Source organism: Lemur catta, chromosome 5, assembly GCF_020740605.2.
Source record: "Lemur catta isolate mLemCat1 chromosome 5, mLemCat1.pri, whole genome shotgun sequence".
In the NCBI taxonomy this organism is placed as follows: Eukaryota; Metazoa; Chordata; class Mammalia; order Primates; family Lemuridae; genus Lemur; species Lemur catta.
Genome location: NC_059132.1, coordinates 8378433 through 8403766, shown reverse-complemented (window position 1 = coordinate 8403766; position 25334 = coordinate 8378433). Strand labels below are relative to the sequence as shown.

The following is a 25334-nucleotide window of genomic DNA, read 5'->3' as shown; positions in this document are numbered from 1 at the left end:
GGTCTTCAGGTATGTAACAGACTTAGCTTCCTAGAGACACATCCATGGCTTAATTTTAATTAAGGAGTACAGAGAGACGTATTGCTTAAATTTTACTTTTATCCGTTACCAGTAGGTGTTACTTTCACTACTGTTATTATCTACATAAAAGTAATACATGTGCATGGGGTAATATCAAACTATACATAAAAATGAAAAATTAGAAGTTAAAGTCCTCTATTCTCTCTCCCTGAAGGTTTCAACTGTTAAATCTTTGAGTTTCCTCCCTGGAAATTATTTACATACTAGGAAGAGCATGTGCACGGACTTCACAAACATCCTTTTATTGACTCAAATGAGATCACATTACTCAAAAAGTTTTGGATGTCACTCCTGCCACGGTGCTTTTCCTGTCAGTGCACTCAGACCTGCACCATGTAAAAAAGCCCTGCACAGTATCCCACCGCATGGACATAGTGGAATGGACACTGTCTATTCCACAGTGGAATGGAGCGGCCCCATGTGAGCAATGCCTTTTTATCTATCTATCTATCTATTCCTTCCATCTTAGCTTTTCCACCAATGCTGCAATGAACATCCTTATCTGTGTGCCCGGCACACGTTCTAACCCACTCTGAGCTGTCAGGGTCTGTTTGCATTCTACAGTTAACTTTCAGTTCATTGGTATAAAGCGGAGAGTACTACTCTAAAATAGGCCCAAATAAATTCTTACTAACAATTAAAATTTAATAAAATAGGGTATGAAATGAAATGAAAATTTACTTAGATAACCTTATGTCAATACATAAAAATATTTATCATTTTAAAAACATGGTAGAAAAAAAATTAATATAATATTGCATGATCTCACTTACATGCAGCATCTAACTCCCCAAAAAGGTAAAACATACGAGATAGAGAATAAAATAGTGGTGACCAGGGTCAGGGTGGGAGGTTGGAAATGGGGAGAAGTAGGTCAAAGGATACAAAGCAACAGATATATAGGAGGGACAAGTCTAAAGACCTAATGTACAACATGAAGACCATAGTTAACAACAGTGTATTAATATAGAGGATTTTTGCTAAATGAGCAGATTATATATATATATATATAGCTGCTCTGGGGGAGAGGGGAATGGATAACTATATGAGATAATGAATATGTTCATTTGTTTCACTATAGCAACCATTTTACTATATATATATATATATATATATATGTATGTATCTTACAATATGTTGTATACCTTAATACACACAATAAAATTTATTTAAAAAAAAATGGCCTGGCATGGTGGCTCACACCTGCACTCTGGGAGGCCGAGGTGGGAGGATTGCTTGAGCTCAGGAGTCTGAGACCAGCGGGAGCAAGAGCAAGACCACCCCCACCTTCTCTACTAAAAATACAAAAGTTAGTTGGGAGTCGTGGCACGCCTGTAGTCCCAGCTACTTGGAAGGCTGAGGCAGGAGGATTGCTTGAGCCCAGGAGTTTGAGGTTGCAGTGAACTATGATGACACCATTGCACTCTGGCCCAGGCTACAGAGCGAGACTCTGTCTCAAAATAAGTAAATAATAAAAAATGCAATACAAATGTTTGGGATTAAGCCTTCATTCAAACACAAAAAAAGCCCAAAGTGGTAATTGTCTTTATAAGGCAGTCCCCTATTGTTGGCTCCAAGTCCCCTGTTCAGATGTGTTTTCTTTTCCTCCAATATTAGGAGAAAGCCTATGGACAGCAGCTTGTTTCTGAGCAAACCACTGTCTTAAATGTTCCAGCAAGGGAAGCAGAGGGGAGCGGGCCTTGCACTGCAGGAGGGCGAGCTGGCCGCCGGCCCCTCACTGCTTCTGACTTTCTCTCCTTCTCCATTAAGTGACCTCCCCACAGAACTGTCTATCACTGCTTAGTGTCTTCACTCCAGGTATCACTGTCAGAAAATGAAATCAACCTCCCCCTCACCATCAGCTCCCTCCTGTCCTCCTCCTCATCACAGAGGCCTGCAAGCTCTCCCAGATTAATCTGGTGCTAAATTGCAAGATTTAAGGATATGCTCTAAGTTTTCAGTTTCCTCAAATGCTAAACAGGGATAATAGTTGTACCTACCCTTATAGGACCATGAGACAATACACATGACATTCTTGGCAGAAAGAATGATACGGAGTAAGTGCCAAAAAGTGTCATCAGCCTCATCATTCTATCATCAGCAGCCTCAGTCTTCAAAAAAAAAAAAAAAAACAAGAGCAGGTCCAGAAAAGAGTTCTCTAGCTCTAACTTAAAAGATATGATTTGCTTAAAGGCATGATTCAACCTCCTCAAACTTCCTGCACCCCAGCTAATTTGTTATACCGTGGGGCCTCCCAGCCTGGAAGCAGACAGCAGCTAATGCAGGGCTGCAATGAGGCAGGGGCACACCAACCAGAAAGGACGAGCAGGGTCTCCCTGGCTATTGGAGACAGTCAAGTTCCAGGCAATCAGAACTCTCTAAACTAGAGATGCTTTCCTTCCTCAGCAATTTCATTTTCTTCAAAAGCACCCTAGTTTTATTTATTTCGTCTTAACCATGGTTATTCTGCCTCAACAACTAATCAAGAGTTGATTGCTGTACCCAGAACAGTCCTTTGCAAATGCAGGTGGCTAAGAAGAAACAGTATAACTTGGGCTGTTCTCCTCCTACTTAGAATATGTACCAAATACACAGACCCATCATACTAAGTATCATAACGGACACCTCTGAAAAAAATAAGGCCAACAAAATCACCAGGGCTGGATCTCAGCAGCATCCTACCGAGCCTGCATTCCCCAAGTATGGGACCTACGCTACCGTGCAAGAGAGGATTTCAGGAATCGGAATCAGGAATCAGATGCATTCATTCAGGAATGCATCTCAGGGTATGTGTCACCACCTGAAAAAGATTCCCCTTCCTATTCTGTTTTAAACTTTGTAAGATCATCTAAAAGAAGCCTCCATTTGATATTAGCATGTCTCCAACAACATTTAACAGTTGCTAATATCCTTCTTTTTTTTTCGGAGACAGGGTCCCACTCTGTTCCCCAGGCTAGTGTACAGTGACATCATCACAGCTCACAGCAACCTCAAACTCCTGGGCTCAAGCGATCCTCCTGCCTCAGCCTCCCCAGTAGGTGAAACTACAGGCACACACAACCACTCCCAGCCAATGTTTCTGGCTTTTTGTAGAGGCAAGGTCTCAAACCCTTGGCTTCAAGCAATCCTCCTGCCTCGGCCTCCCAAAGTGCTAGGATTACACGTATGAGCCACCATGCCCAGCCCATTTTTTTTTTTTTAAATAGAAAAGCAGGGGATAAGCTCAGAGACTTTAGCAACCAAAGTATTCAGTTATCTAGTTAGAACAATACAGTTGTTATCATTTTATTTATTTTTAGTATTTCCTTATATAACAAGTGATTCTGATTCATGTAGTAAGATATGCATTTATTTTTTTAAAAGGAAATTTTTAAGAAAGTAAATCAAATCATAGAAAAGTATTGAATAAATAAAACAAATGTTATGGTGATATTACCAAAACCAAGAAGGCTGAAGGAGGAAAACTGAAGTTTGAGAACCTGCATTAAGCCTATGTATATTTCATACTGATCTTTTGTATGTCTTGATCTCCTCAACTTAACTATTACATCCTTAAGGGTAAAGGGCTATATTTCAGTTGCCCAGTATCCTATATAGAAGCAGTCTAGCATTTCAGAACTCTGTCAACTAAAACAAAACATTTAAAACTAGAAACATTAAATCCATTGAAGTATTATAATTTCAGCTTTGCCTTATCTTGATTTCTCATTGATCCTTATGTCCATTTAAAAAAATCATTATAATTTAACTTTGCTTTATCTTGATTTCTGATTGCTATTTAATCATTAATGACTTGGAACACTTAGCTTTCAGTTTTCCCCTCTGTTAAGTATTTGATGATCTGCAAAAAATACTGCAGATATTCTAATAAAGCAGGTACAGTAATCCCTTATAAGGCATAAATATGTGGGATAATTCTGACATATAAGTTATTTTATCCTTAATTTATCTATTTGCAAGTAAGATATTCAGGTATCAAGAGTTAAACCTTCTCTGTAATTACATAAACGGCTGTGCCCACCCTTTGTTCTACCCCTACTTCATCTGCCTTGCCTGTTTGGGGGCTCATGTTATTTCTCTCACACACAAACAGAAGCAAAGCTTTGTACATAAACAGCTTCATCTACCAGAAAGTTAAAAAACAAACAAACAAACATCATGCTTATTAGCCAAACAAGAAAAATGCTTTTGGATGTTCTGGCTGGCAGTCTATAAACTGGAAAAAAAATACAACTCTAAAGATACCCAATATTGGTCCCATTTACTATTATGCAACAATGCAGATGATCTAGAAAACTGGGCATACAAAGTCTTGGCTTTTCTTATTCTTTTTGCTGTTATTGTTTTCTCCTACTCTTTATCATTAGTTAAAAGCCAAAAGCAACCCCACCCATCCAATAGATTGTGAATCCCTGTTTACCCAAAACAACTCCTGGCTGAGAGCTGAACTGAGGTTAAAAAATGCAAAAAACACAAAACAAACAAAAACCTGAAAGCACAGTTTAAAATGTGTTAAGTTCACATGGAGTTGCCCAAATGAAATAAACCTCATTTAAATTTCAGTAGAGAATGAAATATCTCATGTAATCTGCAGAAGATGAGCACAGAGCAGGTTTTATTTAGGAAATAATTTCCATACTATACTTTCTCGCCACTCACATTTCTCCTGTTTTGCTTGAACCTTTGAAGTTTCTCATTAAGTCAGTCTCAATACCAATCACACCAGTATCTCCAAGGGTCAATGATATTTTTAACAAAGCCAGGAATGCTGAGGGTCAGCAACACTGTTCAAAAGATGTGTAATTTCTACCAGGAGACAGATCTATCATCATTTTTGTCTAACAGATATTAAAAATAAAAATGAATTTGAAAGAGAATTTGCAAGCAGCAAAAACATGAACAGAATAAGGAGAGTGAACCAAAAACACTTCAAATGAGATGTTAGAAGACTATTATTTAATTTTATTTAAGAGAGGCAGGAACTCTAGAAGTTAAATTTTTTCGATATAGACCAATTCCTCGTGGGAGAATAGCTGAAAATATCAAGAGCTCAGGAGACCAATCTTATCTCTTACTACCATTAAGTACATGATCTTGGGGTAGACATTACACCATTCTTACCTCAATTGCCAAAGTGGTAATTCTGAGTACCAGCAGGTTAAGGGCAGGCTGAAATTTCCTAAAACTGAGAACGCTGCTCTCTGTAATTCCATGATTTCCCTTTGTGACAACGGAACATTTCGTGTCTCTGGAAATCTTTTTTTTAACATCCCAGAAATAGTGACTACTATGCGCTGGGCCCTGATCTAGACATGAGAGAGACAAAGGTGCATTAGGTAAGGTCTAATTCAAAGGAGTGCCATTCTAAAGGAGGGAGACAAGTCATAAAGAAGCAAACAAAGTAGGCTGTTCTGAAGATAAGCAGGTGACTTGGGAAGCAGTAAGGCAGTAATTCTATAAAACGATTAGGAAAAACCTCTCTGAGAAAGTGACATTTAGGCTGAGATCTGAAGAAGAAAGAGCAAGCTATGTAAAAAGGCATGTGAAAAACTGAAGGAAGAACGCTGAAGACTGGCAGAATGGCATTTGCAAAGGCCCTGAGGTTGGGAGGAGCTTGGCATATTGGAGCACAGAGAGATGGCCAAAGAGGCTGGCCTTTCTAACCACATCAGGGGTTTGGGTTTTGTTCTACATGATGAGAAGCCACTGGAGTTCCACTAAAGTGGACTATTTTTCTAATTGAGTTAGCTTAGCCCTTTCAGGTACAAAACTTTAAACCATTTTTTGATAGGACTTTCTTTCACTTTACAGTAGACCCCGTTATCTACATGTGATACATTCCAAGACCCCCAGTGGATGCCTGAAACCCTAGATGGTACCAAGCCCTATATATGTTTTTTTTCATTTGGTAACCTAGATGGCTACTAAGTGACTAATGATTGGATAGCACCAGACAAAGGGATGATTAACGTTCCTGGCGATGTCATCACGCTACTCAGAATGGCATAAAATTTAAAACTTATGAATTGTTTATTTCTGGGATTTTCCATTTAATGTTTTTGGACCACAGCTGACAGCAGGTAACTGCAAAAAGTTAAACTGTGGCTAAGGGGATACTGTTGTATTTCATAGATGATAAACTCAGCATATAAAACTCAATGATTTTTGCCAACTGGGGTTCATTACTATTAATACTATTTGGTGCTCTGTCATTATGAGGAGGGCAGAGGTGTGTAAACCAAGATCACTGTGATTTTATAATTCATTTCTTTGTTCTGCTACCAACAATCAATTCTTGCTGCATCGGGTTGCCCCAGCTGCCTGATTTGGAGACAACTTCAGCTGTGCCCATCAGGCACAACTCTGCCTTTTCTACGCAATCAAGTGCATGGGTTTTGTGGCAGTTATTGCTGCCTTCAGGGCATTTCCATCCCTGAGCCCTTGGAATACAAAAATACACCAATCCCACATATTTGCCTTTTCCCATCTTTATTTCTAGGTTCTCAACAGTGTCACCAATGGTAGGGTTGGTCCAAAGCTTAGCCACCAGATAATCTGGGTGTGGCCAGCAGAATTCTAAAGACAGCTCCCCCAAGATATCCATCCCATAGTTATTCAATCAAACATTTATCTAGGAATTATACTAGTGTGAAGGGGTTTTGCAGATATAATTAATATCCCAATCAGTTGACTTCAAAATACAGAGATTAACCAAATGGGCCTAACTGAATCACATGAACTCTTGAAAGCAGGGAATTTTATCTGGTAGTTAAAAAAGAAGAAATTTGAAGTACAGGGAGGATTCAACATGCTGTCGTTGGATTGCACGTGGCAGAGTCACGTGACGAGGAACAGGGAGCTGCCTCTAGAAGAGGGATTCTAGTTGACAGCCAGCAAGGATGTGTACACTCAAGTCCTACAACCACAAGAAATTGAATTCTGCCAATCACAGCAATGAGTTTGGAAAAGGACTCCAAGTACAGCCAGCCAACACCTGAATGTCCAGCCTGAGCAGAGAACCTGGACTCACCACACCAGATTTCTGAGCTGAAGGACTATGAAGCTAACGAATGGACATTGTTTTAAGCTACTCAGTTTGTGGTGCTTTGTTACACTGATGGAAAACTAATACACTGAGTGAAGTGAGTGTCCAGTAAGTTTGACAAAGAATGATGAAATAAATAAACAAATAGAATGATAAAATAAAAGTGAGCTTTTACCATACCATTCTTACAAATGTTCACATAATAGCACAGCGTAATGAAAAGAGCATAAAACTAGGAGACAGCAGCCCTGGGTTCTAGGCCTGACTGTTCCACTAATACTTGTGGGATTCAGGGAATTCATTTTACTTCTCTGGGCCTATTTTTCTACCAATGAGAGAAATGTTCAAGATGATTGTTAAGGTCTCTTCTAGCTCTGACAGTCTGTGAGTTTAATCATTCCTTATTACATTGGAAACATGGGCTAAAAACAAACATGCACATTTTTCTCTATATATTTAATTTTATAATGATACTTTTCCCCTACATATTAGCATACCTGTGTCTCAAGGTCACAATATTTAAAGAAGGTTAATGAAAAAAGCATCTGTTTATTTTTTAAAATATGATTCGTGCATTTATTTTTAGCTCTGGTTGTAACAGCACTTCAGAGGCTTTTCAATCTTCTAGTTAACTAAATATTTAGGCGTTTTACAGAGATTATTTTTGCATAAAAGCTGAGTCAACACAATTATAAAACTTGTTTAAAACAACATCTGGGTGCCAAATCAGGGGGAGGGGGATTGGTATACCCAAACACGACTTAAAGCCCCAAAAATATCCCTTAACTGAAAAATGACCATCCATGCTTGGGGGCCTCTGTTCAAATTTTCATATCTGTCCTCTGAATTTTTCACTACTGGCTTTTATTTTAAGAAACAGAGAGAAGGCCCCTTACACACATTTCCCTCTGTTATTTCAAATGTGTTCAAGTTATGATAAAGTTGCAAGTCATCCTTAACTGAAACATTATGCAATACAAATCTCTCTAGAAAAGCTATCTGCAGTATATCTTGAAGGCTTATGCCACAGTTCCAGTACCTTTCCAGATTGCGAACTTGAGCATATGCAAAAGGCAATATATGAAAGTGGGAGGATTTACAGGCAGCAAAAAAGAGAAAGAGAAAGAAGGAGAAAGATGTTTGCCATGTTCTGACAGGCACAAGTTTCCTTCACAGTTCAATTGCTAAATTCCCTGTACTTAAACTGAACTCTGAGTCGTGGCACAGAATGCTGGCGCACTTTCTATAAAAAGCAGTGTGCATTACAATGCAAGAAGAGGCTTCCCAGCACAGGGTAGCAGGGAATAAAAACAGCGTGGCACAGAAATCTAGATCAAACTAGATCAGAGACTCTCCACAGAGAGGAGGACCTAGAAATCTATATCAAAACCACTGCCTATTACACAGCATAACGGTGTATAGGAAAAAGGCCTTATCACCGTAGGATAATTGGCACCAAGGCAAAGGCAACAAAGTCAATCTCCTTAATGTGAGAAGCAACATTTTATGTCAAATGATGGTCTGGGGCAGGAGGGTAGGGGGCTGAATGGAACTTCATTTTGAGAAATCAAATAACAAATAATCAAAATAAGACTTCCTTATATTTAAGTAAGATTTTACATTCTTAAGCACACAAAATCTCAAAAGACTAAATTAAATGTTGATGAGAGATACCATATTTCTTACAAGATTTTATGATAATATTGTAAAGATATTCATTAAAAGTTCGACTTTAACAGCACCATCAAAAAGATGGTCATTCTTGCAAAAACAATTGAGAGCCTCATCAATTTTCCCAAAGTCCACTCCTAATCCTACAATTCAAATCATTCCCTGTCAGCTGCCCATCAAATCATCATCTCATGTGTTTTCTCCTTATCAACTGCTAACTGCTCTAACACTGCCAAACCCTCCTTTGCCCATGACTACATATGCTATTCAGGAGGTCTCCAATACCACTTTCATGGATTTCATAAAATCCTGCATCCTTTGTAAGACTGACAACTTCTTTTTCCTGCTTTTGATTGTTTATCTGCCATTCTGAGACGGACCAAGACACACACAGGATGTCTTAAAATAAAGTGTTAAACAGGGATGACTGTTTGAGCTATGATTAATTTTGATTAGTGACCACTCATCAGTTAATATTTTTAATTAATCATCACTTCTGCTTCCTTAGGTAAGCTTATAACTTCAAGGACTGAGATAATGAAAATATAGATAAAGAAGGAGCCCTGCACCTTTAATCATGCTTAATACCCTGCATGGCTTCATTTTACAGTATGGGTTTAAGTATTCCCAACTAATCCTCTGTTGTCTTCAAAAGTCCTAAGTAAAAGAACCCCTCCAGAGATTGTTCTAAAGAAGTAACCAGGCTGGCTAGACTCCACTCACTGCTACAGCCAAGATTCTGGCATTCTAGGGGAGTAAGGCCAAGTAAGCAGAACGCTTTATAAGGATTCACTCTGAGTGTGCTGCAAGTTGCATAAGGACAGCACGAGATGCATCCTAGCCAAAGAGTCAGGCCACGAGGAGACTAACATCTGGAATTGGTCATTGTCTACTTCCATTTTCCCTGTTAAAGGCCTAAAGAATCTTTTGGTGTTAACAATCTAAACAAGGTTCCTGATACATTAACAAAACGTTACAAAATGTCTTCCTCAGCCATTCCTTGGAGAGCTTTCCCAATGGTGTCAAACAAGGACATGCTATTCTACAATGCTTGATGCTGGCGATTTGTAATATGGATAGATTCAGAGGATCCATCAATCCCCATAAATGTTGTGCCAAAATTCTCTTATAGGTGTGCTCATTTCTTAGAGAGTCCATAGTATTCGTTGGATTTGCAAAGAGGTCGCTAGTGATGCCCCTCCCACCAAAAAACTTCCTGCTACGTCATTTTCCTATATAGTCCATTTTCCTACATAGGCCCATCACAGCAAATCACTAGGAATTTTTATGTACCATAGTTCCTTGATTCTAAAACGCCTTTTTTCCTGAAATCAGAGTACATCTTATCATCCATGTTTATATTTAATGAAATGTTTCCTTCTTGCTCCCCAAAAGTGATTATCAAATTGATGGCATGCCTTTGAATGATGACATTTAAGCAATATAGGAATTGGCCCTCTATCATGTATCTCAGTTAAAAGGTATAGTGCATATTCCTAACTAAACAAACAAGAAACTTAAGACAGATAATCCAATGTCCCCATAAGGACCCAGGGCTAGGACTAGTCAGCTGGGCATCAAAACACCTGAAACACATTTGAGTTGACGTCGCATCACCACCGGACACTAGTCAAGTTTCACACGCTAACTCAGCATGTACTGAGTGCTGCTCTGTGCCAGATAACGTCATATCTGAAAAAGTTATTGATCTAGGCAGGGCAAGTGGCGAGTTTCCAAGAGGGGAGGGTATAGAGATGCTGGATGGGTCGCCGGGATTTGGGACTAGGAAGGAAGCAGTGTGTTTTCAGGGAGGAAAAAAACAGAGAGCTGGAGAGAAAACAGGACCACCTGAATGGCTCCAGAAGTATTGGGGCTGAGTGGGAAACCCAATTCTCAAATCGTTAAAGGCAGTATCTATAAAACAGAGGAGAGTAACCTTGGGAATTTTTAATTACAAGAACAAAGGGACTCTACCAGAAGCCAAGGGGGTAGACGTAGGCTCAGCCAGAGCTCTGACCACAGGAACAGAGAAAGAAGGCACAGCCTGGCATGGCCTCTAAATTGGGTGAATATTGCAATAAATTCTCCAAAAAAAAAAAAAAATCCCATATATGGGGTCTAACATTCTCCTATTTCATAGAAAGAGTGGGATAAAAAGATTATGATGACTGTTTACTGGTCTGTAATATTATAATTCCCCCCAAAGTCTGGATGCCCTTCCCCAGAGACAGGCTGTGGGATTAGAACGTGTAATATTTGCAAATCTCTTGCTTAAAGACCCTTTGCTCAGACAGCATACGTGCTTGCCTCGCAACATCTGTGAAAGAATGGAGGGAACTTGTCCAAAGCAGGCAAAAGAGTTATGATCAGACACCAACAGAGACCCCGGTCTGAAGACTGCGATTCTGGCATTGATATGCCCCACCCCAAAGGGACTTTGCCAACCAAGATTCTGTGGGAAGTCATCTCTGGTGCCAAATCGAGACATCTCTGTGGCCCCATCCCAGGCAGATGGTTGAAGAAATCTACACTTTCAGGCAGAGGTAACACCTAGTTCACTGTATGTGAAAGGAAACAAGGAACAGTAAAACTCTTTTGGCTGTTCTCTTGTCAACCAGCACCCCATAAGCTGTACCTCACTAAAATAAAAACGAGTAAAAGAATAATCTTGTCCATACAGCACAGGCTTCCTAACTTCGGCAAGTCCTAAAACAGTGAACTACCAAAACACAGTGTTCTCCAGGGTCAGGACTTGAAGAACCAACCAGTTAGAAAGGAAGGAGGTGGAGAAACAGCCAAGTGCTTGAAATAGACTGTTGAAAGCTCCAGGCCTAGGAGAAATGAGACTCAAACTATGATGCACCACATCTGTATACATTTGGTACGCAAAGACTTTTGCACGAAAGTTTTAAAAATGAAAAAGTTGCTCAGTTTAAAACAACTAACTACTGCAACGTACAAGGTTGGAAAAAGGTACAAGAGAAGGAAAAAGGGAACTATTTCCAGCACAAGTGCAGGTACCCAATCTGTTTGCTTGTTAACTCTCTCAGCACCTATCTATGGCTGGTACACAGTTTATACTCAGTAAATCGCCATTGAATTGAATTCCAGAGGCTCTAAATTTTGTTTTTTATTTTTATTTATTTTTGTTTTTTTATATATTTTTTTATTCAGTCCCCATAAGGACCATCAAAAATTGCCAATGCTGACTACATTGCAAGTCGTCATGGCAGGGTATCAGGAAAAGTTTTCAATTAGCAATAATCGTGCCTCGGATAAACCTCATTGGCTACGATACTGCCACTGCGCAAAGCTAACTAAATTTTGAAGAGCAGCTCACCTCCCCGATACATCTACAAATGAGAGTGGCAGTGAGGATCCAGAGAGTGTAGGGTGATCATTTCATAAAGTTGGACCACAGCCCAACTTTAATGCATGAGCCAGAGCTAAGTGTCATAAGTTACATCCACTCTATGATACTGTGGCTATGACCATTTTAACAAAAATAAAAAGTACAGTTGGGATGTTTTTTAAAAAATATATTAACAGCCAATTGCCATTGATAATGAGAGTCCAGCAATGACTGAGCGAACATAATATCTGTTTGTACCTTTGAATAACAGAAGAATGGTCCATGGGACAGAGTCAGGATCCATTTTTTCTAAAAATAACTTTTCACTTTTCTATCAACAGTCTCCCAACCCCACCGCCTCCACCAAGGAACCAAGACTTTCCTCTGTTCATCGCCATACTGCGGCGTCTACATGGAACCCTGAAGGGGAATGAGACAGTCACCTCCAGGCAAACCCCAAAACACATGTGAGTACCTCTGACTTAGACAACAGAAAAACAAGACAGAGACACACCCAGAAGAGAAACCTCCCCAGTCAGAGGCATCTCACAGCTCAATGTTGGCAGCAAAGAGGACACATGACACCTCTAAAATACAGAGACCAGAAGAAATGAAAATACCTCCCTCTGGGAGGTTGAATGGTGGCCCACAAAAAGGTCTGTGTCTTCAACCCCATATTCTACGGATGTGACCTTATTCGGAAATAAACGCAATTAAGTTAAAGGTCTTGCAATAAGATCACCCTGCATTACCTGAGTGGGACCTCAATCCACTGACAAATGTCCTCATTAGAGACAAAAAAGAAAACAAAGAGGCAGAGACAAGAATGATGGAGCCACAAGCCAAAGGATGTCTGCAGCCACCAAAAGCTGGAAAGGGCAAGGGAGGACTCTTCCCTGGAGCCTTCAGAGGGACCTGACAACACCTTGATTTTGGACTTCTGGCTTCCAGTACCATGAGAGAAGCCGTTTCTATTGCTGTGAGCCACCCAGTGTGGGCAAGTTGCTACAGTAGCCCTAGGAAACCAATACTCATGCCAGACCTGTGACTCATGCAATGGATTCCTCTTACGGTCTGCTTACCTCCAATCCAGTATATGTAGAAAAACTTTCTAAATGAACAGCCAAAGTGGCAGGGGAAGTCTGAGGCAGGACCCTCGGTGACTCTGAATGGCTAGGTCTTGACTGGTTGTTTAGCCAGAAGACTTAGATTCACATCTCAGAGCTAGAAGGACTCTTAAAGACTGAGAAGATCCTACAGATTGACACATTTACCACCCTGGCAGTCAGCAAGCCCTGAAAGTTAGCTAAATTGCCAGGAGCTGTTCTAGGTGCTGGGGTTAAAGTGAAGAACAAGAAAGTGAAGATCTTTGTCTTCATGGATTTCTATTTATGGTGGCTCAATAATGACCAGAACCCAATAAATGACCCAGAACAAATGAACTTGATTATGGACTAGATAACAGACCACCACCCGACTCATTGCCTCCAAGTTCATTCAGTGAGTAATGACTACTTATGATGTTTCACAGCACTCTGAGCACTATATGGAGGTGATATTAAAGACATAAAGGACATGATCAACCCCTGCCCTTGGTAAGTTGACATCTTCCTGGGATGACAACACAGAGGTATGACGTAGGTGGAAAAATTAGGTCAAACCAGGGTATTGTTATCCATCCACATGTCTGGCATAGCCAATGATGACTACAGCAGAAAGATGACATTCATTTCAGCAAAGTAGTTCCAAGAAGAGAAAGGTAAAAAGTACTCCAATATATCTCAATGCTAGACACCATCACCACCACCCTTCCATACAAACAAAAAGTCCACATCAGTTTACCCCAAGAATATTCGTGATTCTGTTAGTCTGACTGCAGTAAAGCTCTTCTTAGATTTGTGGTGAAAACAAAACTAATGAGCAGTGATTAATTACAAAAGGACATATTTCTAACCTGAGAAATTTCAGCTTACTGGTTCCCCACTCCCTTCGCTTTTTTTGCTTTTAAAAATAAAGAGGTAGAGAGTGGGGGAACCTCACTCTTCTGGGCATTGGGTCAAGACCACACAGCGCGTGGGAGCCATGGCAGCTGGCTGGGCTGGCGGGGGCCCCACTCTCCCCGCGCCGCCTTTGGCTATAACCACTGGACCGCACGTCTGTACTGCCTTCCAAATAACCAAAAGGGAAGGTTTTTTTCAACCATACTAGAAAATAGCTTTGCTTTTAGGATGTGTTTACTTGTTCTGGTGTTTTCTTCCAGGGTCGTGGAGTAGGATTATGGGGAACACAACTGAAAAGAACATGGGAACACTGGCATCGTGGGCTCTCCTGACTTGACCACACTTGACCCGATTCAGCAAACCCAAAGATCATTTTCCAAAAAATGCTTATCTTGTTTCACACCTCGCCACAAAGCAAACAACATAATTCACAGACTTCCTAATGCTTAAAATGCCTCTAGGTCCTTCTGTCAGCATATGTTTTAAAATACCATCTTTGATTTGATCACTAACAAATATTACCACTTTCTGGCTTTTAGAGTATAAGAAAAAACTGCAGAAATGGACATAAGAGCCAGCTCAGTCATTCTTCCAATGAACAAAGTTACTCTTAAAAGATCTTTCTTTTATAAACTGCCTTTCCCAGAGGGGGGGGAAAAAAAAAGTTGAAGCTAATCCAACCATAATCTCCACTCCCATGAATCACCGCCCAGTATCTGCAAGAGGGCCAGCAGGAACTGGTGCTGCCGCTAGAGGTGGGAGGTCACTCCTTGGAATGCCCATTAAGATCATATTATGGCCTCAAATGTCTTCAAACCGACAACTCCGGGATATAGATAATAAATAGTAAACTGCACAAGGAAGAATATATGACGTGAGCAGACAGGGTAGAAGGCAAACATGTTCGAAAGAAATAGATGTATTATAAGGAAATCTACAAACCCGAGATTGAGTACATGTCAGAGAGCCTTTGGAAGATGATACAGAGAGAGAAACATAAGTGGTTTGACTGTGGAAAGATATGAATTATTACCTAGATGGAGGGAAGAGAGTGACACCAGTCCTCAAATACCCTCCAGGATGGGAACAGAGACAACTATTTGGACATCAGCTGGTAGAAATGCTCCTTTCAAAACCCACCCCTCTAACTATTCCAGGTTAAATGAAACTAAGAAGATGTGACAACTAAATGCAATGTGTGATCTTGAAGTAGACCCTAGACCAGTAAAAATATATATTAGTGGGACAACTGGGAAAATTTGAGATCTGTAAAATAGATAATTTTATATCAGTGTTAGTTTTCTGGTTTGATCATTATACTGTGGTTGTGTAACACATTTAACACTTAGGGCATCTGGGTAAAGGGTATTCTGGAATTCTTTGTAATATTTTTGCAACATTTTTATAAGTCTGAAATTATTTCAAAACAAGAAGTTAAAGTGAGCTAATGCAAATACACACACACACACACACACACACACACACACACAGAGTCTCTGATAAATTCCTGACTTGCCAAAATGTCATCTTCCAGATGGAGGAAACAAAACAGGGAACTCTTAATTTGGCCTTAATTTTGAATCAAATAAGCAACTAACTGGTGATAGAAACCTTCAAAGTGACAGCCTCGCACACGCTGACCTCCGCAGAGGAGACTGGGCAGTAGTTAACCTAGGCCACAGAAACGTAGGGACTTCCAGAAAGCACAGAATGACGTGTAGGGTTAACAAAACGGAGCAGGCAGAGCACCGAGGGCCCTGTAGACAGGTGCAGAGCGAGGCAGCCATTGACCATCTCTTCTCTGAGATGGAGGCACAGGTGGAAAGGCCGAAAGAACATGGGGAGACCGTGTCCCTGTCAGGGAGGCTTTTGGGGCTCTGAACTCTTGCAGTGATGAGAAACTGCAGCTCCTGTGGCTCCTTGAGAAGCGACGGGGTATTTTCTGCTGGGGAGTTAGAAGGACCGTGCTAGTGCGTAGGGAAGGCTGACAGGTGGCTGGCTGCTGTCAGAGCGGAGAGGTACAGAGGACCCACAGGTCCCCCTCAGATCACGCAGCTGGAGAACAAGGACAGCAGCTCGGGAGAGAGAAGGAACACGCACTTGGCTGGAACACCCTGCATTATCCACCACTCCAAACCTGAGCAACGGGGCTGGGCTGCAGGAAATAAAAGATGCCAGCAAGGACAAAGCGGAAGCGTCATAGCAGTTAAGAAAAGAACATTAGCAAAAATTGCACTTTGGGCTCTGCGAAGCAGAATTGAGTAAAATGATGGGTGTAATCCTAAGGCCAGACATTCGCAAAAGGAATAATGACACTACTTTATATAGCACGAATCAAGTCCCAGGCACTGTTCTAAGTACTTCACGTATATTTTTGTATAAAAGAAGAGAAATATGAAATGCCAATAAATGTGAGAAAAGATTTTCAATCTCACTAGTAATTGGAGAAATGCTAACAAAAACAAGATACGATTCTCCACTCTCACACTGATAATACACATATACACACATACAGTCATCATATGCAGTGTTGGTAAAGGTGTGGAGAAAAATGGGCACCCTGAGAAGTGACCCTCACCATTGCGATTTGTATTTAATAACAAAATTAACATGTGCTGACTATGAAAAATTCAAATATTCAAAAGTAAAAGTTCAACAGCCTGAGGCTCCAGATCACCCCATGAGTCTCGCTGACATTCTCAATCATCTTTCCATAGTAGCGGGATAGTAAATACTTCAGGCTGAGTGTGTATGCGTCAGCAATGACGGTGGGCTGGTAGTCATGTGAAGCTACTTGCTTTCAGCAAACATGCTTAACCAGCAACATTGCAAAAAGAAAAGGAGAGACAACTTTGGCTATTAGGAACTGGCAAAAGAAAATTTGCCGTCTCTGAAATTTCTTGGAGCTGTGGTATTTATGTAGCTTGTACTAAGGTTTCCATCTCCAATTTAAGATGGAAAAGTCATCTGTTCCCATGGGGTGGGGGACCTGCAGCCTTCTGATTTCAAGATTGTTCTTTTTTTAGGCACCAAAGGAGGCAAGAAAAGCTTCATCTTTCTCTGCTATAACCCCTTTTAATGACAGGATTTGTTCTGTAAAATTTGGATTCAGTCAAAGGGCCGCAGTCAAGGATCCAGAAGGCCACAGGTTCCCCACCCTTTGACTTCTCCCCATGGTACTGTCTAACTATAATATAGCATCGAGACCAGAAAACTGTGATTGGCACAATACTGTTAACTAGATGGCATACTTTATTTAAACTTCACCAGTTTTCACATGTACTTATTTATGTGTGTAGTATTGTACAGTGTATACACATACACACTTTGATATAGCTTCACGTAACTACCAGCACGATCAGGATACAGAACTATTCCACCCCACAAAGGAACCTCCTCGTGCTATCCCTTTACAGTTGCTTCCCACCCTCACTGCCCCTATACCCTGGAAATCACTACTCTATTCTCCATTTCTGTAACTGTCATTTCAAAATGTTACAAGATGCATCATATGTGCCCTTTTGAGACCAGGTTTTTTTTCACTTACCATAACACCCTTGAGATGCACTCAGTCGGTGTATGGACATTTCTATTGCCAATAGCACTCCATTGTTTGGATGTACTAGTGTGTTTAGCCATTCACCCAGTGAAGGACATTTGTATTGGTTCCTATTTGGAGCTATTGTGAATAAAGTTGCTATGAACATTTGTATATAAATTTTTGTGTGAATAAAAAGAAGTTTTCGTTTCTTGGGGATAAATGCCCCAGAGCAATTGCTAGGTCGTGTGGTAAGGGCATATTTAATTTTATTAGCAACTTTGCAGATGAGCTGTGTCATTTTACATTCCCCCCAACAATGTATAAGAGATCTGGTTTCTCTGCATCCTCGCCAACATTTGGTATTTTCACTGTTTTTAATTTTAGGCATTCTGTTAGGTGTATAGTGATAGTTCGTTGTAATTTTAGTTTGTATTTCCCTAATGGCTAATTATATTGAATATCTTTTCAAGTGTATATCCTCTTTGGAAGTGTTCCCCAAACCTTTTTGGCACCGAGGACTGGTTTCATGGAAGAAATTTTTCCACGGATGAAGGGTGGGGAAGGAGGGGAAACAGCAAGCTATGGAGAGTGGCTGTAAATATAGGTGAAGCTTTGCTCACTTGCCCACCACTCACCTCCTGCTGTGCGACCCAGTTCCTAACAGGCCCTCAGCCAGCCCTGGGAGATGGGGACTACAGCTCTTTGGTAAAATGTCTCTTCATGTCTTTTGTCCATTTTCTAACTGGGTTTTTCTAACTGTTAAGTTTTGAGAGTTCTTTTTAGATCCTAGATGTAAATCCCTTGTGAGATATATTTTTTGGAAATATTTTCTACCATTCTATAGATTGTCTTTTCATCCTCTTAATAGGGTCCTTTCATGCACAGAGCAAAAGCTTTTAATTTTGATAAAGAAAAATGTATCCTTTTTTTTATTTTATGGGTCGTGCTTTTGGTATTACATGTAAAAACTCTTCATCTAGGCCTAGATCCCACACATTCTTCTAAAAGTTTTACAGTGCTATATTTTATATTTAAATCTATGATCCATTGTGAATTAATTTTTGTATAAGATAGGAGGTTTAAGTCAAAGCTCATTTTTTGCCTATAGATGTGTATTGTTCTAAATAGCATAATTTCTTGCAAAAACTATCCTTCCCCCATTAAACTGCTTTTGCACCTCTGTCAAAAATCAATTGGGCATATTTGTGTGAGTCTATTTCTGGGTTCTTTATTCTGTTCCATTGATCCATGTGTCTATCCCTCTGTCAATATCATAGTCTTGATTACCATCACTCTAAAGGAAGTCTTAAAATAGGGTAGAGTGATTATCCCCAATTCATTCTATTTTTCAAAATTGTTTTAGCTATTTCACTTTCTGTGCTTTTACGTATAAATTTTAGAACAAGTTGGTCTATATCTATAGAAAATCTTGCAGAGATTTTGATAAGAATTGCATTAAACCTATAAATCACTTTGGAGAGCACTGACATCGTTATTCTGTTTGAGTCTTCCAATCCATAAATGTTTCTCCACTTACTTAGATCATCTTTGATTTCTTTCATCGGTGCTCTGTAATTTTCAGCATATAGGTCCCTCTAAATGTTTAATTAGATTTATACTTAAGCATTTTATTTTTGGGGAGAGTGACCGTAAATGGTGTTACGTTTTTAACTTTGTTCACCACGTTTATGGCCAGTATATAGACATAGGATTGATTTTATTTATGTTTACGTTGTATCCTGTGACCCTGAGGAACTCACCTACTAATTCTAGGAGGGGTTTCTATTTTTTTGCTTTTGGGGGGATTTTTCTACATAGACAATCATGTTATCTGAAAATGGGGGCAAAGTTTTATATCTTTCTTTCCAATCTATATGCCTTTTATATATTACTTTTTTGCCTGACAGCAGTAGCCAGGACTTCCAGTCCTCTGTTAAGTTGTGAGAGCAAATACCCTTGTCTTGTTCCCAGTTTTAGGGGGAATGCGCTCAGTCTTACACCCTAGGTGTGATGTTAGTGGTACCCTTGGAGGTTTTGCCTTTGGCCAGCTTTAGAATACACACTACACTTTTAACTCTAGGGAGAGACTTCTCCCTTATGTCATAGCTAGGGATGGGAGGCTCCACAGACCTGAGTATTACTGCACAGTTGCAACTAAAGCCAATGACAAAAACAGTGGGAGACATCTCACTTGAGGCAAGCACCCAGTGAAAGAGCATAAATTTAATGGACTGTGGATCTCAGAGTAAGGAGAAACTGTGCTGTTCTCTCTACCTGGCGTCTACCTGCTACCCTCATATAATAATGCTTTTTCTCTCAGAGGGAGCCAACCTTCCTCCACCATTTATACGGCTCCAGTGCAATGCACAGGTTGTCTGGTCAATTTCTTTACCCCATTCTCTGGACCAAGTATTATATGTAGCCCATAAAATTCAAATATGAGACCTTTTAAAATTATTGTGCAAAAGCTCTCTTTCCGCTAGACTTATAGGTCAGGGATCAACAAGCTATGGCCTATGATCCAAATACGGCCTGCCATCTGTTTTGGTAAATAAAATTTTATTGAAACACAGCCACACCCATTCATTTACATATCATCCTCAGCTGCTTTTGAGCTACAACAGCAAATTACTATCTGGCCCATTACAGAAAAAGTCTGCTGACCCCTGTTCTTAATAATAAAATGAAGCCTGGAATAGGAAGGCCACATCTCACCACCATATGAAAAGAAGATGTTGGAAAATGAAGCCAACACAGAAGAAACCAACTCCAGTATTATGTAAGTTCCCAGATTCAGATGGGCTGGAAATTATTATACCCTAGTATTTGTCAGTTATGTAAACCAATAAATCCAGCTTTTTCTCAAGAGAGTTTGAATGGGGTTTCTTTCATTTGAACTAAAAGAATTCAAATTCAATACATAGACAAAAATCAATAATGTTCACTGTAGGAAATCAACTCTAATTCCTTCCTCCATGATATGTCCCTCAGTGCCATAAAGACATTCATTCCTTTAGACTAGACTATGATTGCATACTGAAAAATGGTGATTTATTTAACAACTAAATGTTGCAAAATCAACTGATTTGGGGCTCATTAGGTTTTTTGGTTTTATTTTTTTTTCCTAACCAACCATCCTAAGGTATTATTGAATACTGAAAGAACAAAAAGAATGGAAACCAAAATTATCCCCCTCCTCTGCAAAAAAAATCCAACACTGAATAATCCATCACAGAACAACGGAGATAGAAGTATAAAAACAGAAGACAGGTGACACCATTAACTTCCTTAAAATAAGAAAACTGGTCCAGGACCAGCTAAAGAGCTAACTAGAGCAATCCAGAACACTCAAGGAGACAGGTTTAACTAATTAGGGAGATGGTAATTAAAACTGAAGCTGTTAATTGTCTAGTGGGCTCATCTCTCCAGTAATGCCCCCTGGAGGCTCTCAGCAATGGGAGACAAAATTCAGCCTGGTATTACTGTCGATTATGCATGCATCATTTGCCTTGTATTTATCTCTCTTTTTAGGAAACTAAAAAGTACACAGAGGTGTCATTTTTCAGCGCAAGCCATACACTCCCGTGAGGAAAAAATTTTATATCATGTTTAGAAACAGAATTATTTTGTGTTTAAACTTGTTTTAATGTGTATATTCTGGAGCAAGGAGATGTTCCTTCAAACAGGACACTTTCCATCTGCAGAAGCCAGATGTTAATCTACAGGAAAACTGAAGTGGTTAGTAAGAAAACCAATTATACACAGAGGACAAATATCAAGTGGTGCGGAGAGAGAGGAGGAGGCAGCTTAAAAATGCAGTTGGTGAAGCAGTTTTGGAACTCCAGCTTATTGGGGGAAAATGGTAGTGGGTTTTTTTGGATTTTTTTTTTAATCCATACCAAAAATAGTATGCCGTAACAGGATTTTTTTTCCTGGGCATTTCCTCCCCTGTGAGTTGAAGAATCATTAAGAGTCAGTGCAAGTATTGTAAAAATGAACTGAGTGAGAATTCTTAGAAGGCAATTTGAGATTTTATTTCTACTAAAGATGAAAATCAAATATTTCTAAGGCTAGACATGGGTTCAAATTCTAGCCTTGCTAACAAGCCACAGTATCCTTTCTCCTTTTCTTCCTTAAAGGAATAATATGCCCTGGGTCCTGGCTGCCTATGTACAGCCTAGATTTCCACCCTCCTTTGCAGATAGATTGGCCAGATCATTATGTTTAGGCCAATGGAAGTGATGAGGGCACCTGCTGGGTCCTTCAAAATGCTTTCCCTGGACTTGTTCATCTCCATTTTCTGGCTGGAAAATGGTGATGACTGGAGCAACCCAGGAAGCCACAGAGCCATGAGTTGAGGGTGGCAGAGTGACATCTGCTAGGCACAGACCACTCCCTTCTGGGCTCTGAGAGAGAAATACACTTGCCTATCTTACTTAAGCCACTTTGGAATCTCTCTGTTCTAGCAACCTAGCCTGTACCCTACTTATACAGTCACTTAATTAAAAAATAATTTGCCCCTAGTTGCACAGATAGTAAACTCTCTAAGCCTCAGTTTCCTCATCTATAAAATGGAATCATAACATTCATTTCATTAAGTACTAAGAGAAATAAATAGCTTAAGAGATGTTAACATGCCCTGTCCTGTGCCTAACATGCAAAAATGTGCTCAACGAATGGTAGGTGATGCTAGCAAAGAAGAACTATTTGGGAAGCTGCTTTCAAAGGCCTCCGACATCAAGCAGCTCTTGTGGCCACAAAGCTCTAAAGGTAGAAAGGTGTGTCTGGTTTTGAGGGGGTTTCCAAGGATAACAATGTATTCAGAGAGCTATCTTACGTTTTACCCCACGAGAACAATTAACATTAAACAAAGCTTAATTATAGTTTAGCAAACTGTGCCTAAATCTTTAAATAGTTCATTAAATCTTGCTCTACATTAGTAAATGTTATACAAACACTAGTTATTTGTTTATTCGTAGTTGACTGAATTGAGTCCCGTGTTTGTATAAAATATAGTGCAAGTAGAAAGGTATGCTAATCTATACTGCCGGATCACCTTACCAGGGTAGGCTGAGAAAGACACACAAATGAGCTGGAATCTTCTACACTGCACACCTGACTTGACACACAGAGTTCGACAGTCAATGGAGACCATGACCTGCTGTTTCCTTGCACACATTTCCCCTCGTTGGATAGTGCCTTTGCAAGGGTCAACCTATTGGTCCTCTGGCATTGTAGATTCTTTTTATCTTTTATTGGTGGGACATGGATATTAGATTGTACTCTTAGGATTTCCCTAACCTTGAGATTTCCTCAGTGCTGGAGTTGAGATCCTTGGCACCAAGGTAAGAGGACCACTCTGGCTCTAGGGACCTCCCCAGGGCTCTCACATGGGTTTTCCATGTCACAAGATGCAGAACAACCACAAGATTACATTATCCAGTTGAGGCCAGCATCTCTGAAATGGCAGCAGGGATCACATCACCAGGCTTAACTCCTTCCATCTACCCTGATAACGTCCCACTGCTTATAATGGGATGTGAGTTACTATGGTGACGGGAGGCTGAAACAGAAGGCAATGATAAAAGATGCTGCATAACCTGTACACACTGTAATGCGTGTTCATCCCATTAAAATGGATTTGAGATAAAGCTTTGCACCCTACTTTTTGGAAGTATCATATGGTCAATAAACATTCAGTAAGACAGACTGGACTCTGCCTCCTTTAAGAGACCGAGAAGTGATACACTTGCAGAACCCATGCCTTGGGACAGCCAGGCCAAAGCTCAGGAACTATAGTACATACACACAGAATACCAATATCCACAACATCAACCTAGGAATAAAAAACTACCTCTGGTACATTGGTTTCAAGGTCCCAAGGCTTTTGAACAACAGTAAAAATCACTGCACTAGGGAAGCAAACAACTCAGGACCTTTATTCTTGCTCGACTTCCCTGAATTGTTACTTACAGGTTCCCGGCCATCCATGGCTTCCATCCAGAGCCTCCGGTCCTCTTCTGACAATGCCTGCATGGTGATAACCCCTGGCCTGTGGAGAAAGGAGGACACGGATATGAACCCAGAGCCACATTGTGGAGAGACTGACAAAGGTGAACCTTAAGCACTCAACAGAGTGAATGGTTGCGAGCATTAACACCACAAAGAGAAGAACAACACTGGCTTTTCTAAGCCACCTGCTGGTCTCAGAAAGCAAAGCCACCTACCCAAATCCCTCTGAATAAATAAGCCCATCTCCCTCAGAGGGCCAGGAAGGAATACAGAAGATATTTTACAGGTAAGGGACACAAAAAAAGTAAAGTGATTCTTCTAGATGTTGTTCATTCAACAATGAGATCTTATTCATTTCAATTCCTCAAAATGCTTAACAGTGTTTTACTCACAGTAGGACTGCAATAAATATTTGTTGAAGTGAATGGAATTACTGGACTCAAGGTTAAAAGAGAGGAAAAATCCAATCCTCGTCTCCCAGTATCTAGTCCAATGCTTCTAAACTGCTTCTGACATGGAAAGTTTTAGGAGGTAATCAGCTTTGTAGTTATGATTATGTTAAATGTGCATAGCATTTTTAAAAAATGAAGAGTTGACCATGTCAGGTGGTAAGTGATTCACGTGCATTAGATCTTTTCACTTACTGAAATCTGCTTGCTCTTTAAAACTGAGCACAAACCCTCCAGAAGACAGGCACGCAGTAACAAATGGCGTTTGTTGAGTTCCCATTACATAGGGCACTCCACGAGAAAAAGAGACTGTGACATAAAAATGACCTTGGGGGAAGGGGCCAAAAGCCCTCTATGCTCATTAAAGCAGGAGTTCTTCACTCAGAGTCCACAGATGGATCCCAAAGTGCACCCAAACCAGCCTCAAATGTATGTGTATTTTTCTCAAAAACAATTCAAACTGTCCATCAGATTCTCAAAGAGGACTGCAACCCTCAAAAAGGTAAAAATTACTGATTAAAACCATCATCTTTAAAGCTGGAGAAAGCCCAAAGAAGAGGAAGAGGCCCAGAGGGCGAGAACTGAAGTTCCATCCCCACCCGAGGCCACGCGTCCCGCTAACGCCCACACAGCCACACGGCAGTGAACGTGCGAGGCTGGTGACACCCGGAGCAGCACGAGCCCGAGCCCCACAGGCACCCAAGCCTGTTAATTCTGACCCACCTATCATCTCTGCTCTGGCTTATTTCCACAGTGCCAATGGATATGCTAGACCTCCTTATACTTGACACATTTCAAAAATCCCACTTGCTTGCTTTCACTGATCACCCCTCAATATCCTCTAAGAAAAAGAGTTTTCAAAGATGTGATCACGTAGGTACAGAGGGGTTGGAAATATGAAGGGCATCAGCGGGGGGTGTGTGCGTGTGCCCGGGCACATGTGTGCATGAAAGAGAAGAGAGTGAGAGCAAGCCAGAGGCAGAGGGGCAGAGAGAGGAGCGGAGGAGAGGGCTGCATGTGGGTCGGAGGAGGGTCAGCAGCTGGATGGGTGGGTGTGTTGAGGATGGGTGGGACACAGACCCCCTGAGAGGACGGTCATGCCTGTGAAGGCCACATGGGCACTGGCACCGTAACACAAAGATGACGCAGAAGATGGAATAACTCTTCTCTCCAGGAGCAGCTG

The 25334-nt window shown here is 40.5% G+C and overlaps 1 protein-coding gene and 1 non-coding gene across 6 annotated transcripts in view; both read right to left on the bottom strand.

Moving 5' to 3' along the window:
* ARHGAP26 (Rho GTPase activating protein 26) overlaps nucleotides 1-25334 on the bottom strand; it is a 371806-nt gene that overhangs the window by 204767 nt on the left and 141705 nt on the right. For all 5 annotated transcript variants that reach the window (XM_045551097.1, XM_045551096.1, XM_045551100.1 and 2 more), the window contains one exon: nucleotides 23664-23742. In XM_045551097.1, coding sequence (XP_045407053.1) covers nucleotides 23664-23742 — 79 coding nt within the window. The remainder of the gene's footprint in view (nucleotides 1-23663; nucleotides 23743-25334) is intronic.
* Nucleotides 11972-12112, bottom strand: LOC123638952. The gene has a single exon (XR_006735526.1). It is a non-coding gene; the product is annotated as a U4 spliceosomal RNA (small nuclear RNA).